The 14,475-nt window shown below is 36.4% G+C and overlaps 1 protein-coding gene across 11 annotated transcripts in view; it reads right to left on the bottom strand.

Moving 5' to 3' along the window:
* Positions 1 to 251: 251 nt before the first annotated feature.
* The window catches only part of Mdr49 (Multi drug resistance 49), a 54,295-nt gene continuing 40,071 nt past the window's right edge, over positions 252 to 14,475 (bottom strand). For all 11 annotated transcript variants that reach the window (XM_072900292.1, XM_072900289.1, XM_072900288.1 and 8 more), the window contains 8 exons: positions 13,539 to 13,962; positions 12,068 to 12,271; positions 10,299 to 10,650; positions 9,980 to 10,207; positions 8,784 to 9,733; positions 7,048 to 7,449; positions 6,499 to 6,645; positions 252 to 3,613 (listed from right to left, as the gene is read on the bottom strand). In XM_072900292.1, coding sequence (XP_072756393.1) covers positions 3,410 to 3,613; positions 6,499 to 6,645; positions 7,048 to 7,449; positions 8,784 to 9,733; positions 9,980 to 10,207; positions 10,299 to 10,650; positions 12,068 to 12,271; positions 13,539 to 13,962 — 2,911 coding nt within the window. In that variant the 3' untranslated portion in view covers positions 252 to 3,409. The remainder of the gene's footprint in view (positions 3,614 to 6,498; positions 6,646 to 7,047; positions 7,450 to 8,783; positions 9,734 to 9,979; positions 10,208 to 10,298; positions 10,651 to 12,067; positions 12,272 to 13,538; positions 13,963 to 14,475) is intronic.

The following is a 14,475-nucleotide window of genomic DNA, read 5'->3' as shown; positions in this document are numbered from 1 at the left end:
TTAACTTTATAAAATTTTAGAAATATTCTCGTAATTAGATATTTTCCATCAAATTTTCTCTGGGATAACGTTGATTTCAAGTTCATCGTGGAATTATGAAGGATGAACCATGTCCATAATATTCTTTACAAACGTCATTTCTATCTGATTAATTAATACTCTTTCACGAACGATATTGCAAAAACAAAATATTGGAGAAAGAACAAATATCAGTAAAAAGAAGAAAGGAACTAACGTAATTATAGATTGCATTTTTTTCTTTCGTTATACCATTCTTTATTGTTATATTACAATCATATTTTTCTCTTTACAAAAACTGCACCTAATATTTTGTCCTCCACATCTAGTATCATTGTAAGTGCACGCAGTTTGACATGCAGATCTGATCACTTATATAAATTACGCTAATTTTCAAATTTTTTTCCTAGATGCAAACGACAGTTCATCTTTTTTTCTGTTTTAATTAGATCTTTATAAGATCTTAGACATTAAGATTTTTGTTCTTTGTAAGTGACGGGCGCAATTAAGTATTGATCAAGAATCTTGAAAGAATTACGAGATATTTCTTCTGATTTTAATCATTTTTTTGGTGAACGAGAACTGTTAATTATATTTTAATAAAGTATATAATTAATAATTTTAAATAATTAATTTATATTTTACATTTATATTATTTAAATAAAAATATGTAAAATAATCAATTTTTTATTTTTTTATAGATATTAGAAAAAAAAACTGTTAAATTTGCTTTAAATTGATACAGATTTTTCTAAAAATTCTTTTGAAAGATATTAATCTAATTATTTTATTCGTACAATTTTTTTATAAATATTATAAAAGAATAATTAAATTCATTTGAAATTGAAACAGGTTTTTCTGCAAAAATTCTTTTGAAAGATTACTCTAATTATTTTATTCGATCCTTGCAATTAACAGTTATCAGTTATTCATTTCAATGATTTATGTATCTCGGATATACCTCAATTAATAACGGTCGCTGTTTTATATTCAACCACGATCTGTTTGCGTAGTGTTATCTCTCGGTAAATGAATTGCGACGATGTCTTAGACACGGCGTAGCTCCCCTAAGCCAAGAGAGCACAAATTCTGAAAAATCGACCTTTTTACACGCATTCCCTCTGCCGTCGAACGTATATATCATCGCTAAATCCGATAAGCCTCCACGTGCTGGCGAATCTCATTATCTTTAGGCCTAAAGGAGAAAAGGCACTAAGTATGTATATTGGTAGAATATAATCGCGAGAGATGACTCAGTCGCGACGTGTAATTTATGAGAGTACGTGAGAGTGTGTTGGAGAAGTCAATTGCCGCTCCACTGTAAGAATCGCTGATTGTTTCGCGATTATCGATTTTCGTTTCGCACAGCGGGAAGTCGTTTCGTACAAAGGAAGCCAGATTCTTATTAGACTCCGAATCGTCTTTTCTCGTAAATATACGATTTCCTATTCCATTTTATTTATTTCGTGCCGTACACATAACCGTTATTGCGGTAATAAATTTCGGTTTATTCATACATGAGCATTACTTTACATAATTTTCTTCGATCGAATTCAGCACATGCTCGCGGATACGTATATTTGCTCGGCGAAGGAGAGTATTTTCTCCTTGGACATAAACAAATGTGCCAAATATGTATCTTTTATCATTTTTATTGTTGCTGCTTCATGGTCTTTGTTATGCTTTCTCCGTCGAATAATAACGGTGCTAAATTAACATCTAATGATTAAGACAATGGAGAAAAGAAGCCGACGACTATTTATTACATCCTCATGTTAAAAATTCTGCCTCACGGATAAATTCGTTAGATGTTGTATCTGAATGAAAAAGAAATTTCTCTTTCTCTCTCCACGAGGCAACAGAGATGAACATTTAAATTTTTCAGATAAAAGAGAAGAAATGAAGAAACGTTTTTTTTTTCTTCTACAAGACGGTCGCGCGCGTAGAGTGAGTATTACTATTCCGAAAGAAATATTTATATATTTTTCATATTGTGTCGTTAGAGCACCGCCATAGCAGTGTCAAAATTACGAGGACCGAGAAATACTTTTACACCATCTCATTCTATTGGCTTTGAGAACCTGTCGCCATTTGTACGTCTTGTTACACGAATTACGTTCCGCAAACCAATCGATTCGATGTCGCGTCATGCATCTAATCTTAGTGGGATACAAGGGATAACATTAATTACGCTAATTGTATCTATTGAGACTGCGTTGTATCGACTTTCGTTCAATAATGCAGCTTAGGCTATCGTAGCAAATTGTACTAATAAATTATTGAATTCTTTAAGAAATTAACAATATCGAAAGGACTCTTTGTTCATCCGATTAAATCTTTTTTTTTCTTTTTTTTTTTTATTCGGGAGAAATATAATCAAATTTTCCAGTATACTCATCGCGAAATATGACGTGAAGGGCTTTGTGTAGTGTGCGTAATGTGTATATGTATGTAAATGTTTCACGCGCGCGAGAAATATTATCACCTGAGAAAGTGCTACGGAGAAAAGTCGACGCATACGAATGACGACGGGAGCGCAGAAATGGTAAAGTTGATTACGTCGCCTGCCATTATGGATAATGCCTCGTTTTGCCGTCTAAAAGATGTATCGTTACTTAGATGCGCAAAATACGATGTCTAATGAAGTAACGCGACAGTCAGGAGAAACAATACGTATACCTCGATAAAGAAGTACTTTAGTCTACTCAGTCGCAAACGTTTTGTACAAAATTAAGGGGGGAAGCGGTACGAATAAGGATAAATATAAAAATGAAGAGAGAAAGAGAAGAAATCGATATTACGGAGAATTGTTCGGGATACAAATCACATGAAATATTTCATCAAATTTGTAAATACAAATTTCACAGTCGTGAAAAAATCAATATTATTTCAATATTATTACCGTAATTTATTTGTGCTTTTGTTTGTATATAAATGAATCAATGGAAGAAACTATCGTGACGATTCAATAAGATTATTCAAATCCTCCGTATTATCAGTTAAAGAAATTGATTTAGGCGAGACCTGATTCAAAAAATGGAACAAAAGTTAAATACCGAATTTCGGTTTAAAGTAAAGTTTTCTTCGCTGAAAATAAATCGATACTCGATTTGCATAATTTCGCCGCAGAACGGATCGGCGAGAATAAATCCGTTTCTTCTCTGCTGAGATGCGTCCGTCCTTTCGAACATCTACATAGCTATCATCTAGTGATACTTCTCGTATATGTTTCGTGACGATTCTTCCGACGATAGTCCAGGGACCATTCGAATTCGGCTCTGCGGTTTCACTGCTTTCTTTCATTTTTATTCTGCGTGCTCGATTGAATTACCTTTGATTTCTGAATGAAACACCATCGAATCGCACGCAATGGAAGGAAAAAGCTGTAATCCTACTCTGCGGAAGTTTCCTGAAGAGCGTGCAAGTGAGTATAGAGGCCACCGGCCAACATCAGATCATCGTGGGTGCCCATCTCGGCCACGATGCCCCGGTCCAGCACGCAGATCACGTCGGCGTTTCTTATGGTAGCCAGACGATGGGCAATGGTGATGCACGTTCTGCCCTGCATGGCTTTATCCAGGGCCGCCTGCACGACCTGCGCACGGAAAATGTCAGATAAATGCGATAGCATGTTTCTTGGGGACACGTCGTAAGCGCGCGACGACAACGGAGGAAATGAAAACGTAAACGACGGTCGTTAAGTTGGTTATTACCGCTTTTCGTCTTATACATCTTAATCATCGAGTTTTTATAGGCCTTACGGTATTATGTGCGCGAGGAATATTGCCAAGTATAGTCTTCGCTCGCATAAAATTCTTTGAATAACTGCTACTTAAAATCTTTTGTTTTAATAGAAACTTTTACGCATGAATTGGACAGGAATTTTTCAAGAGATATGAGTTTCAAGATTAATTAAAACCCTCCTATACGATTTTTTTCTACATCTAATTTGATGAGAAAATATTATCAACTGCTTATGCCGTTTATTTTTCAGCATCATACAAATTTTAACTTAAACATAAAATATACTGTAGCATATATTGCATATGTATGATGTCGATTCGTTACATAAAGCGGAATGTTGTACGAGTGCCGCGCGGTAGTGAGAGTCAAAAACAATTAACATTAATAATGCAACATTGCGCGTGTGTCTCTTGTGCTTCCGAGTGATATACATTATTTCTCTCGGTATATTTTCCAAAATTAATTTCATAAACGTGAAACAATTAACGCAAAGCGGTCGAGTTAATGCGAAAACTGGGGTGAAATCACAGAAATAAATCGAACGTAAGCATTTTCTGCTTTCGTTTCAAAAATCAGTATCACACGAAAGAAAAAAAATATATACATATATATCTGTCATGCATCCACCCCCCCCCCCCTCTCGACAGAAACCTCTCCAAAGAGTCTGTCATGCATGTCCCCTCCGGCAAAAACTTCTGGAGTCTGTCATGCACCCCGCTCCTCCTATCCGGCAGAAATCTCTCCGTGAGTCTGTCATGCACATCTTCTGGTAAACATTTTTCTTTTATATTTATAAAAAGACAAAAGTTTTAAAAAAATACCAATATATTATGTCATAAAATATTAAGTATCCCATAGTACTTTTTGATAATATCCTAATATTTTTTTTTATACGCAGAATAGATAAGAGGAATTATTTATATACATACAAACATATATACATATATATTTATATATAAAATACAAGAAAGATTTTTACCGGGAAATGTGCATGACAGACTTCCGGAGAAATTTCTGTCAAGAAGGGGAGTACATGAGGGATGGCACGCACGTGTATTATGTTTTGAGGGAGAGTCTAGTGCGAAACATTGTTGTCGCGAAATTATTTTGCCGCGACGAACCATTTTCCGACAGGAAGAGCACAACCTCTTGCTCGCAAAAGTAGGAATTTCCGATTGTTCGATAATATACCGTCAATGTTGTTACAGCCGGTAACTTTGATGGATTCAGAGACGAGAGGAAATATGAAAAAAAAGAAAAGAAATATATTCGGCACGTTGCTGAAATCTGTTCGACGGATTGTTTTTTTTTTTTTTCTTTTTACGGAATCACGAAATAAAAAATGTAATTGCTCGGTTATCATCGAGTTGTAATCATACGCTACCTCAGGCATTATTTCATCGATTCGCTTTTTCTCCGATACTTTTTATCAAAAGCCATCGATTATCATTAATATTCATTGCGCCGTGCGATAGTTTAGTTTAGATCACTGAGAAATCGTTCGTGGTTCGCATAGTCGATAGTCAAGCGTACCCGATATCGTAAATACTCAGATATTTATTATCCAACGCTACCGACTATCGCGCCCATTATTGCTTATCGGAAATAGTTCCGTTTGCAACATAGTTTCGAGATATTTACATGATGCACGTTTATTTCAATAGTTTATTCTGTTTCGTCAAAAATACGAAGCAATTTATTTCGATTAGGGACAAAATATGGAAATTAATTAAACAATTTATTTATTATTTTCACATTTTTATCTTGTTGCTAAATTTAATATTTTTCTTCGAATCTTAGGATTAATATTTATAGTGTGAAGCAACTTACGAAAATTCTCAGACTTTACGCTTTGCATGAAAAAAAAAAACTGTTCTATTATACATATTTGTAATTTCCATCGCAGTTCTTTTTTTCTCTTTTTCGTCCAAAGTGCGAATATATATTCGCTTCATATAGATTAAGGAAAAGTGCAGCTAAAACAAACAGACCTAAGAACTCGTTGCTGACTCGTGGCTCGACAGAACTCAGGAGCAACCGCAATAAAAGAACAAGTTTACTCGCGCGTGCAAGCATGTCTTCCCTTGCTTTCGCCAATTAAAGCAGACGTAAACTCGCTTGGTAAGAATGAAACAGACTTTCTTAACGACTACAATGGTAACGGCCATTATGAAGTGTATACGCGATTTTGGCCAGCAGAATTCGCGAGAAAAATCTGCGGATAGTGCTCGTGGGTATCGCCTTTGCTTTCGACGGCCGTTAAATTGATTGCCCGTCACCGATCGGCACCCTCGCGAGAACGATAACGTTTTCTATATGTTTTTTTCAGAAGATTTTCAATCGAATCTAAACTCTTGTCGTCTCCACTAGCGAGCCTAAATATAATTTCAAGGATTATAATATATATTCCATTAATATTGATAGGGAGCGTACGCGTTACAAGAGGCAAAATCCGGATATGTTTGATTTCGGACGAAAATCGTTCTGCATCGCAAATCTTAAATCTTTTTTTTTATACGATTAATATAAATAACTTTCTGCAAATATTTACGCAACAATCTACAGATACATATCTTTGAAAAATGAGCGCTTCCGTTGTTTCTCTTTCTTATATTGAGGCAATCATTATTTAAGGCAAATACTTAATATTTGATATCGAGAAGGGAAGAAAAGAAAAAATGGTCCGCAAAATTATTCACGAATCATTTTCCTCAGAAGAAGATTGGCTGTTCTTACCTGTTCACTTTGGGTATCTAGAGCTGAAGTTGCTTCATCTAATAGCAAAATTCGAGGATTTCTCAGTAGCGCACGTGCGATCGCTATTCTTTGTTTCTGTCCGCCACTAAGTTGGGTACCCTTTGTTCCCAATCTCGTGTCATAACCCTAAACAAACAAAAAAGAATATAATTAAGTCATATGAAATAATTACATAATATATATACATATATATTATTGTATCATCTATTATTCATTTTCAAAATTTTTCAATTAATCGTAATTTTTGTAAAACTTGGCTGATTATAATTTTAATTTACATTCATATTCAATATAAAATCTCTTAAAATCTCTTTTATACAATCTTAATGTATGTATTAAATTTAATATCTGTACAATATTTTGTTATATACATATATTACATGTACAAAATCATTACATAAATATTAAATTCAATACATTAAAGGGTCATAAAAATTCAAGATTTCATATTTTTAAAATTATTTTTATTTTTTTAATTAATTCTTTTACTTATGTAACGATAATTAGAAAAGGTGAAATTTGACTAACCAACGGAAGTGAAGTGACAAAACTGTGGATGTTAGACATTTTGGCGGCTTGAATTATCTCATCCATAGTCGCCTGTCGACTATTGTCACCGTAGGCAATATTCTCGGCTATCGTTCTATCAAAGAGCACCGGTTCCTGTCCCACGACGCCTAGTTGCGATCTGAGTGTGGTCAGCGAGATCGATGCGATATTACGCCGGTCCAGCGTCACGGAACCGGCGAGCGGATCGTAAAGTCGTTGTAACAACTGAATACAAGTGGACTTTCCGCAACCACTCTGACCCACGAGAGCCACCATCTGTCCCGACTTTACAATTAAATTCAGTTCTTTGAGCACCGATATCTCTGGTCGCGTCGGATAGTGAAAGTCAACTTTCGAGAATTGGATGAAACCGTCCGCCTTCTGCAAAGCAAAAACATAAAGCGATTCGTTAATTAAAGAGAAGATTTCTCGCGTTTAATTTCGTATTTTTACTTGTTTATTTCTTTAATGTTTCTAAATTTTATACATGAAAGATAGAGGAAAAGTAAAAAGTGTTTTTTAATTATTTTTTTTAAATAATTGAGAAAAATTGATACAATTGCTCGATTAAGTGACTCATTATTTGGGGATATTTGTAATCAGTATTTTATTTAATTTACATTTTATTCAAATATTTTCGGATACGATGTCGGGTTGACGGAATCAATCAGAGTTTCATATTTTGAACGTTAATTAATGAGACGTTGCTTGAGGCTGTGTTATTAAACAGGCGTAAATTTCTAATTGATGTTACATTATTTGCACAAGCATTTCGGCTACCGTGCGCGTAAACATGTTGCACTGCCAACGAAAACCGCGATTTGAAGCTTAAACTTGTATCCGGCAATCAGCAATGTTCACAACAAGGTGTTGCGAGAATCATTCAATTAATTTACGCTTCACAGATTATTAAAACTGTTTACGTCCTACTTATGTAACTTTGTTTGAGTGTATGAATTTTATATAATAAATTTTCAAGTTCCGTTGAAAATGCTATTAATAATTACATATGACACGAGGATTTTAATGTGCAATAAAATTGACGTAAATGTCATATTTGTAAAACAGACTGAAGACGTTTATTTCTTAGTACTTTTTGATATATTCATAGAAAATGCATTTTTTTCATATATAAGCTATTCAAGTTTCTTCGTTTTTAATTTGAATGTATTTTAATTGTTTGGTAAAACTTATGAATTTATTTAATTACTTAAGAGAGAAATTATCGGATGAAAGGAATATATCTTGAATCTCATATAATTGATCGGCTCGTGCACTAAAGTAAATCTCCAAGACTAATAATTTTACAATTTTACGATTCTGCAGCGAATTTAAATACCATGTTCAATGTCGCGCAAGTTTCTCTTAACATTTGTAAGAAACTAATTAAAAGTTAAAATTAATTTTCTAAACTAAATCTCTGCTTTATCACAATTTATATTTTTTAACAAATTTTCTATTTTTCTTCAGCAAGAATTAACTGGACGTTTTATATTTTGTATAGCTATATTTGATATGAAACATTTTAACAGCCATTTTAAAGCCAACCGCAATTTGAATTTGTATTTGAATCTCGCAAATATTATTTGTTTAACAGTCAGCGTTAAATATACATACGGACAATAAAATGAAAGCGCGATTTCTGAAATATATGCTGTTTACTTGCGATTTACGTATAATGAGTTTACACTCGTCGAATATCGAGAGGAACTTACCCAATCAAGATCTTTCCCTTCCGATCCCGGTGGCGAGGTGATTTCCGGCATTCTATCAAACAGTCGAAAGATCCTGCCGGCTGAAATTTTAGCCATGTTAAAATTAGGGGCCCAGGCAAGCGCCTGGCCGAGCATCCACGAGCCGAAGATCAACGCTTCCGATACCTTGATGACCTTCTCATAGCTCAGTCCCTCTCTAGCCACCAAATAACCCCCGTAATAAAGGCTAATGGCGTATCCGAAGAAGGGTGCGGTCTGCCCGCAGGAGAACACGACACCCCTCAATCTACTTCTAATCCTAGTTGCTTTGGCGACATAGTCCAGTTCTACGCAATATCTATTGAAGAAGACCTCCTCCTTGTTGAGGCTGGCAACCGTGCGGATATTGCTTATCGCTTCTATAGCGATTCGTGTGGCCGCTTCCATCTTCTTTTTCTCTTGCATAGCCTGGCCGCTCATGAGTCTCGCTTCTAAGAATACCGCGCCAACCACCAGGGGGATCGACACCACCGAGACTAGCGTCATCTTCCACGTGTAAAACATGGACAGTCCGATTCCGATGACAAGGGTCGAGAAGGACTGTAACATGACGCCAATGCGAGTTCCGGTCGCGCCCTGAACGGCGCCGGCGTCTGAAGACAACCTCGCGCAAAGTGCGCCTACGCTGTTCGCATCCTCGTCGTACCAGCCCATGTCTTGCTTAAGCATCGCGGTGAACGCCATTTTCCTTATTCGCGTCGTCATACGCACGCCGGCCAAGCCAAACATATACATCTGCAGGAATGTACAGATACACGTCAATACACCGACAAGGATGAATAATAGCGAGAAATTGATGATCCTGCTGGTGATCTCGTCGGGATCTTCAAGACCTAGTACATAATATACTTCGCCGAATAGCACGGCAAAGGCCGGAAAGGATGCGCCCAGCGTTGCTGACCCAAGACATCCTGAGAGAGGAATCGTACAAAATATGATTTACTTTATGAAGGATACGGTTACGAATAATGAATTTTTAATTGCTACATCGGAGACAGAAGATTTTAAGAAGAGAAGAAAATATTAAAATTATTTTTTTCTTTCTTTTCTATCATTGTAAATATTTTTTGCTTTTTATAATATATTTTCTTTCAAATGACTGACCCTTAACTATCAACAAAAGCTACTGCTAATTGTTCTCATTAGCTGAACATTACCGAATAAATTATATAACCATTCCGGTTTGTTAAGCGCAAATATCCTCGTTAGGGGTGCGTCATAAGGTTTCTCGTGTTCTCCAAGTTCCTCTTCCGAGGATTCAGATCTCGCGACGGATAATCTATGAGAATGCAGGGATATGGTTGAAAACTGCTTCTTCAGCTGCGGCTTTATCTTCATCTTTGGGCTTGTTACTGTAACTTTGGCGGCAGCTTTCGTAGCTTTATCTAATGTCAAATAATGTCAGATAATTAATACAACAAAAATGTGCGAAAATGTTTAATAATAATATTGGTATACACAGTGTTATATGAATACCTTTAGCTTGATCGTTCAGATGGGTAGAATGCAATCCGTAGTAATGTTTTTTCAGGGCGATTAATTCTTCGTGAGTACCTTGCTCGACGATAATCCCGTCCTTAATAAATACGATCCTATCGACATTCGTGATCGTGGAAAGTCTGTGGCTGACTATAATCGTCGTTCTTCCCTTTGCAGCAGCGTCGAGAGCTTTTTGCACGGTCGCCTCGCTGTGAACATCCAAAGCGGATGTTGCCTCGTCCAGTAAAAGGATCGCTGGATTTCTCACTAACGCACGCGCGATAGCGATTCTTTGCTTTTGTCCGCCCGATAATTGAGAGCCTCTTTCACCCACTGGACTATCGTATCCCTAAATTCAAATTGATATTATTATTAATGCTTTTGTCCCTCTTAAATTTTAATTAGAAATGTTTACAAATAATTATGCAAAACGCATGCGACATTTTCTTGCATGACGAGAATGTGATATGTTTATAATTTTTCAACGAAACGTTTTTCTCTTTATTTTCAGTCTGACAATTTTTTTAGTATGCTATTTTTATTTAAACTTACAAGAGAATTATGTCGTTCGCGGATTTAGGGCAATACCCGTGGTGTCGGGCCGTCAATTGCCCGAGGACAATTTTCGAGCGATTTGCGGTTTGAAATAACGGTTATTTAATCAAGGGCGAAACAGCGTGTCACACCTGTGATGCATATGGAACGCATTTAATAAATTCGCAAGCTGCGACACGCATTCGTTGATAACGGCATTTTCCGCACTATCGTTTCGAGTCTGTGTAGCCTATGTGTTCTAACAACGAAAAAAAAAAAAACAACAAATTTTAGAGACCAAATTTACATTCGATGCAATTCAATAAAAATAATCCGTACATAATAGATATTATCGCGACAGCACGTGACTCGCCGATCAATTACAACAATAATAAATTTACTCATCCTACGCTAGTCTCATTTTTGCAACCGTATGCGGAAGGTACATGGTTAAATCGTAATACGTGTGTGATACGTGGATGTAAGCTCCAAATGCAAACGCGGCAGCGATCCAATGGAATTGCGAGTATCGAATTCACCCACCGATAATCCGCTAATAAACGCCTAATCGTTGACATAGGCGTAATCTCGGATAATGTTATTTGCCCCGTGCACGGTTCAACACGCTCGTGTTTTATCGCCTGTTTGCGCGCGTACCACGCGGACTGCCAAGCACACCTGAGACTATTGTTAACACATTGAAACGCGAGCGCGGTATCCGGTCAGGAAATTATTCTCATAACTGGAAAATCATTTCATCGGCCGTTATTTATCGTTTTATCTCGTTACATTTAATTGTGCCCGGCAAATCTCGAAACTTACGCATATTCGAACAAACAGTTTCATCGAATAATAAAATTGCATATGACGTATATCTCTCACGGTGACAGTCATTTGTTCTGCAAATTATCAAAATTCCAAATAAGGAAGGAATTTGCAAATAATAGCAATCTATCTTGGCAATTGTACTTTTATTTAAGTAAGAAAAGTTGAGTGACAAATGTAACATAATCGAGATAAACGTGCCGCTCGTGAAGGAAGACTCAAACTTAAGTGGACAATATCTTGGTCGAGTTTTCAATCGGATGACACCCCCGACGTGTCTGCCGATTCTGTAACTTCTCGTTGAAACTGGCTGAATCAATCGAACTCTCGCGCGACTAAAAGGAAACTATAATTCCGGGCGTGCAAAGGGCGCGATTGGAATACGGGAAAAGGGCTACGACGCTCACCTCCGGCAGTTTGCTGATGAAGTCGTGGGCGTTCGCTTCCTTCGCGGCTTTGATCATCTCCTCCTCGGTAATGCTGTCATTTCCGTAGCGGATATTCTCCCGTATCGTCGTATCAAAGAGCACCGGCTCCTGGCCGACCACGCCAATGTGCGAACGCAACCATTGAACATTCAACGTTGACACGTCGACCCCATCCAGAAGCACCTGTGCAGAAAAATATGGAAACTCTTGAAAATTGTCTCTCGGACATGTACAATGTACGACGCACATACGCACGCAAAATGAGAATCGATAGTCGTGCGACGAAGAACAGTCGCGTTTATATGAAAACAGATATCGCTTTTTATTACCTTAATTTCTCAGAATTAATATTTATTATGTACATTTTTTTCTTTACTTGATTAACACTGTTGCTTACGTGTTATACACGTGTTAGATTACGCAATATAATATAATAAAGTTAAGATAAATTATAAATAGATATATAATATTATGAAACTGAAAAAAGAAGAATAAAAAAATTGTCTAAAAAATAATCAGGTAAAACAAAGAAATTATATATTGCAGAAATATAAGAAAGCTAACAGAGGATGATTATTACTGTAATTATATTTTATTTGTATGACATTTTAATATATATTAAATGTAACTAAAAGTCTGTAAGGGTATATTGAACGCGCAAGAACGTGACAGAGTCATCGAGTAGAGCGCGGTAAAAAATCAGAGCGCGTAAAAAATGTTTATTACATGAATATACAGTGTGTTTGCATTCGAATGTTATTGTACCCGCAACTACTGTGCCGTCATAAAAATCGCGCCCACATTAACAATAAAATTGCTACGACACTTTCACGGCACAACGTGCTCGACTCCGTTCGAGCGGCAGTAATTTAGCGATATCCGATGTTTTCTCGCGCGAATACGGCGATTTTTCATCGTGAAAATTTTATATCTCGTTGTGAAAATATAAACAGGATAAGTGAACTGATATCGATAAGATGATGTTCGACGAAAACCTTTGACGTCGATCTTACGTCGATAATGGAAAATATAATACGGAGACGCGACTGCTTAAAACAATTATTTTCTCGATAACGACTAGTAAAATATCGTAACGAGCGTGTCTCGTCATTTTTTTAGACGTCACTGTAATTTCGCAAGGGATAAAAACGTTCCCAGGACATTTATGACGCTATAAGCGCGGTTATTAACTTTCTTTCCTACGTAACAACGTACACATTATACCGTGCTATGTCGCTGTATATGCTGTCATTCTTAAAAAGTTTATAAACTAGTTTAGAATAAATCTTTTTTATAAAGAAGAAAAACTAGGATGCAATATCGAAAACTTTGAAGGCTTTAAATTGATTTAAATTTAAGTTTTACTTGACGACGCTATTAAAATGAATAATGAATTTTTTTTTTTTTATCTTGACGAAATACGATTTTATCTGACGAATTCGCAATTTACCTGTCCATTAGGCGGATCGTAGAGACGTTGAATGAGTTGCAGACCGGTGGATTTACCGCATCCAGATGCGCCAACAAGCGCGACCGTTTCACCGCGATTGATCTTTAGATTCAGTCCTCGCAACACCTGAATGTCCTTTCGCGCCGGATAATGGAAGTCGATGTTCCTGAATTCAATTTCGCCGTTGACGGACTCGAGTCGTTGACCCTCCTTGCTCAGGCTGTCGATCGGGGGCACGCGATCGAGAAGTTGGAAGATCGCTGCCGCGGATCCCCTCGCCACCGCGAATGCCTCGAGATGTGGCAAGGTCAGACCCATGTTTTGCGCCCCGGAAAGTACACCGAAGAGCACGATCACCAACACCGCCGGCGTATATTCCTTCACCTCCTTCAGGCGATCGTCCAAGATTAATTGCACGCCGTACCTGTAACAGAAAGGAGACCCTACTTTTTGTCGGAACGCGACACGTTCTCTAAAGCTAACATCTTTTTATTGTATAGGTACTATGTAAACACAAAACCGAGCGGTACTCTTGAACGTAAGCGCCCAATTAGTCATCTCGTGATTTTTATACTTGAAAGAAAGGTAAAAGTTACTTTGTTCGAACTTGTTAAATAAAGTAAAATATAAAGTATAATCTAATCTAAATAAAACGTTTACGCTAGTAATAATAATATTAGAATAATTAATTTCCGCGTTTTTATTATAGTTTATTATGCGTCAAAGCAATCATATTGTATTTTATCACATCATGATAAACAACTATAGATTTTCAATTATTACGTGCACAATATTTGCAGATTTTATTTATAACAATATTTTAATATTTTTTAGAAATAATTACCAATTATAATAATAACAGAGTAATTAATCTGCGTATCTAATTTACATTCTATGCGTAAAAATAATTTACCAAAATATCACCAAAGAAGTAGAT

The sequence above is a fragment of the Anoplolepis gracilipes genome, chromosome 10 (genome assembly GCF_047496725.1).
Source record: "Anoplolepis gracilipes chromosome 10, ASM4749672v1, whole genome shotgun sequence".
NCBI lineage: Eukaryota > Metazoa > Arthropoda > Insecta > Hymenoptera > Formicidae > Anoplolepis > Anoplolepis gracilipes.
Note: the sequence above shows the minus strand (reverse complement) of the source record. Positions and strands in the feature narration are given on the sequence as shown.